At 39.9% G+C, this 4,099-nt stretch overlaps 2 protein-coding genes across 2 annotated transcripts; both read right to left on the minus strand.

Moving 5' to 3' along the window:
* Positions 1–280: 280 nt before the first annotated feature.
* Positions 281–734, minus strand: CSUI_008036 (uncharacterized protein; the record flags this gene model as incomplete). The annotated part of the gene is made up of 1 exon (XM_068068175.1): positions 281–734. A coding segment is annotated over exon 1 (177 nt), but the record flags the coding sequence as incomplete, so codon positions are not given.
* A 120-nt stretch (positions 735–854) lies between these two features.
* Positions 855–3,650, minus strand: CSUI_008037 (uncharacterized protein). The gene is made up of 3 exons (XM_068068176.1): positions 3,013–3,650; positions 1,946–2,075; positions 855–1,325 (listed from the first exon to the last, which is right to left on the minus strand). Exons 1-3 carry the CDS (start codon positions 3,208–3,210, stop codon positions 1,198–1,200), a joined length of 456 nt encoding a protein of 151 aa, XP_067919849.1. The 5' UTR covers positions 3,211–3,650; the 3' UTR covers positions 855–1,197.
* Positions 3,651–4,099: the final 449 nt, after the last annotated feature.

Here is a 4,099-nt window from a genome sequence, read left to right on the forward strand (position 1 = left end):
AGAAGAAGAAGAAGGAGAGACAGTTTGAAGTATCTACAGAAGCCTTCGCATGGTCAACCTGGAAGACGTCGAAAAGCCTGTCTGTCTCTCTATCCACCCCGTCCTGTCTATGTAGTATAGGCTATGAGGTACAGGCAGATCACTTCTCTATATACACGGATATGAGGATATGCAAATAACTATAAAAGGAAGATGTATAAACATATATATATGCATATATATATATATACATATATATACATATATAAATACATATATATACATATATATATATATATATACACGTGTTTAGACTGACTGACTTGAATGGAGAGTTACATAGCAAAGAGAGAAGGAGAGAGAGAGGAAATTCGCAAGGATGGTTGCTATTCTCCTTATGACGAGAAGACAGGCATCTTGGCCCCTCCTCTCGTTCTGAAGAGCCTCTCCAACTATCGTTTGAATGAGCCTTCTTCATACAGCTATAGTGAAGGATATGTATGTATATGTAGACACATAGACATACATAGCCAACAGGATGGATGACCACAGCAACTTCATGTATTCAAATCTATCTACTACATACATGTACATCTATCTATAGATACGCACTATACATTTTCTATAGAGAGAGAGAGACAGATATCTCCAGTAGTATGTATCTCTATAGCTGTATAGAGAAGTGAAGTAGATAGAGGAGGTCATAGACTGAAAAGGCCAAACACGCGATGCGTAGCCAATTATGGAAAGCCTACACTTCGATCAAAAGACATGCAGACATATCTATGAAGATACATATGCATACACATGTATATATATATATATGTAGTAAGTGTATATATATATATATATATATGTATATATGTATGAATAGGTGTACGATATGTAAACAACCTGACGGAGTGAAATGGAGCGCATAAAGAAATCCATGGAAAAAAAGAATGAGGCTGTCTTTGTATTGTACGACACGATCTCTAAGAGGCGTAGCAGTAGCAATAGTAATAGATAGATAGATTAAAGATAGATAGATAGATTAAAGATAGATATGTGGATTAAAGAAAGAAAGATAGATAGATAGGGTCAGGAGAAGATGTGTTTTGTTTACTCCTAGACTAGCGAAATTGCTTGTACATGTTTAAATAGGTAGAAGATCTCCATTGTAAGTGATAGAGGGTAGATATATACATATGTATGAAGTGTGTAAGATAGTAGTAGGTCTTAGCGTGTGTGTGTGTCTGTGTGGAGTGTATGTACAGCTTGGTTGATACGGAGGACCAAAGGGAAGGATCGCTCAAGGATTGCCGAGGCCTGGACCGCATCTCCCTCTACTATCGCCTGCCGTAACTCTACGCAAACAAACGAAGAAAGAAAAAGAAAGAAAGAATGATTGAAAAAGAAAGGCATCACGAAGGAAAAGAAAGAAATAAAGACAAAGAAAGATAATAGATAGCTGCCTCCCATGTATTATTATCTGCTCTCCTCATGAATTACAGATCTTGCATGCATACATGTATATGAACAGATATCTATGTTCGTCTACATGGGCCTTCAGCAAGTATACATATGGAGGGGACCAAAATGGATGGGTGTATTACCAGTCTGCTTCTCACACACGCCTCTTTCTTCTCCTCACTGCCGAACTCTTGACACTTCGGCAACTCTCCTCTCTCTCTCTCTCTCAACCCCTCCTCTATACATATGCGAATATCTCTATGTATGTGCATATATATATATATATAGGTAAGGGGATAAGAGAGAGGATGTACATATATATATATATATATATGTCTCTCCCTGTGTCTCGTAGATACCTGCATGCACATACAGAAAGAAAGAGAGAAGAAAAGTGAGCCCCCGTAGAGAAATCGAGAGCCGTAGAGTTGTGTGATGTCGTGAGAGAGGTGGGTATGTAAGAAGCTAGCTAACTAGCTAACTAATTTGCTAGCTAGGCAGCTAGCTAACTGACCTTTCCGTTTGGCGAGAGACTTAAGGAGAATCTCAGTGGTGCCTTCACTCGAACTGACGCGAAGAAACAAGTCTTGACTACTACGCCTAGCTTCATGGCGCTTCTCTCTCTTCTCTCCTATCTCGTCACCCTGCGAAAGAAAGAGAGAAAGATAGAAAGAAATGCGAAAAGTTTCGTACAGGGGAGGAATGACAAGAAAGCGCTCACTACAATTGGAATGCGCTTTCTCGTCTTTCACCCTGCATAGACATGTCTGCCTAGATAGAGATATCTAGACATATACAGACAAATACAAATCCACATATATAGATATCCAGGTATGAAGATATTCTATGTATGTCCGCATGCAGGTGCCTTCACAGAGAAGAAGTCTCTCTTTCACTCTTCCTCTCTCTAGACACCACTGTCAGGTGAGAGAGAAGTAGAACCACGAATGCAATAGAAAGATTTCTCCTTCTTACGTCCACCTCAGCTGAAACGTATGCGAAAGAAGAAGACTTCTTTGAGAAGCTTTAGCTCCTACTTCTTCACATCTCTGCGAGAAAAAGTGAAGTATACTAGTTCTCAAGTTGCCCTGTACATACACCTGCACTTCCACACAAGTTGCAAGAAAAGAAACACACGCGTCAGGAGGGGTGAAAGGACAATAGATACATCTACACGCAATCGATCCAAATCTATAAAGACATGAACCACCCTCATATGTACACACACCTAGCCACATACATCCATATATATATATATATATATATGTATATGTATGTGCTCGGAAAAGAAAGAGGAGGAGGAGGAGGTGTAAGTTGGAAAAGAAGTAAGAGAAGTAGCGACGCCATGAGTATAGAATGCACACATGGAGTTCACATGTACATAGAAAAAAAGTGGATATCTATATATATCTATATATACATATATATATATTTAGATATATAGATACAGATAAATATATAGATATAGGTAGTGAAGGACGAAGTGCACTTATATCGATAGGAAAGTATATACGCGCAGATCTGTATATATGTATAGTGTAGGTAGTACAGCATAGGATTGATGTCTGGAGGGAGGTTTACCTCGCCTGCTGCATGCAGCCTTTCCCCCTTAAGGCTGGACGCCTCTACACCGTGAAGACTTGACACTTCTGTCATGTGGACGTCTTGCTCGTCTTTGATTTGTCCTCTTTCTTTCTCTTCTTCTTCTTCTTCTCCTGCTGTTTGAAAAGCTTCAGCTACACCAGGAGAGGTCTGTAGATGTGTAGATGCCATTGCCATGCCTCCGGTAGAAGAAGGAGAAGAGCGAAAGAAGGATATTGTTAAAGGAGGTCTCGAAGAAGGAGGGGGAGGAGGTACCGACGAAACAGATGAAGTAGACAAAGGAGGATCTTGACGAAAAAGAAGAAGAAAAGAACAAGAAGAAGAAGAAGGAGATGCAGAGCACTCTTGAATGGGGGAGAGACCCCTAGAGAAGAAGATGGGGGGATCATCGGCAAACCAAAATACACCTCAGTGTAGAGAAATAGATAGACTGGCTAAAGATAGATACGTTAAAGATAAATAGGTTAGAGATAGATAGGTTAATGGTAGATAGATTAAAGATAGATAGGTTAACGGTACATAGATTGACGAGGCCAGGATGCTTACTTGTTGAAGGGGAAAGGAAAGAGATAGAGAACTCATGAGGAGGGAATACACTGAAGACTGTTAGAGTAGCTATATATCCATATATCCATATATATATATATGTATCAACCTTTGTTTGGCCTACATACATGCATATGTGTGTCTATACATACAAGGCTATACATAGAGACACTTCCAAGAAGGTGAGTATGGACATGTGTATAGATAGAGTGAAAGAATGATGGAGAGAGAGAGAGAGAAGAGCCTGTCGGAGGTTTGACGCAGTCGAAGAGATGATAGAGCAGAACGTCGTGAAGATAAAGAAGAAGAAGAAAGAAGTCCCGAGATCTCTTAGCGAACAAGTATGGAGAGGGAGAAAAAGATACACCCCCTAAGATCGAGGGAGTGTGTAAGGACAAGGAAACTCACGAAGAAAGAAAAGAGTGCCATATCGAGAAGAAAAGACTAGCAGAGGAGACACGAAAAACAAGAGACGGGAAAGAAGAGACAGAATTTGAGAGAAGCTAGCTGTGTACAATCC

This window comes from Cystoisospora suis, assembly GCF_002600585.1.
Source record: "Cystoisospora suis strain Wien I chromosome Unknown contig_4385, whole genome shotgun sequence".
Classification (NCBI taxonomy): Eukaryota; Apicomplexa; class Conoidasida; order Eucoccidiorida; family Sarcocystidae; genus Cystoisospora; species Cystoisospora suis.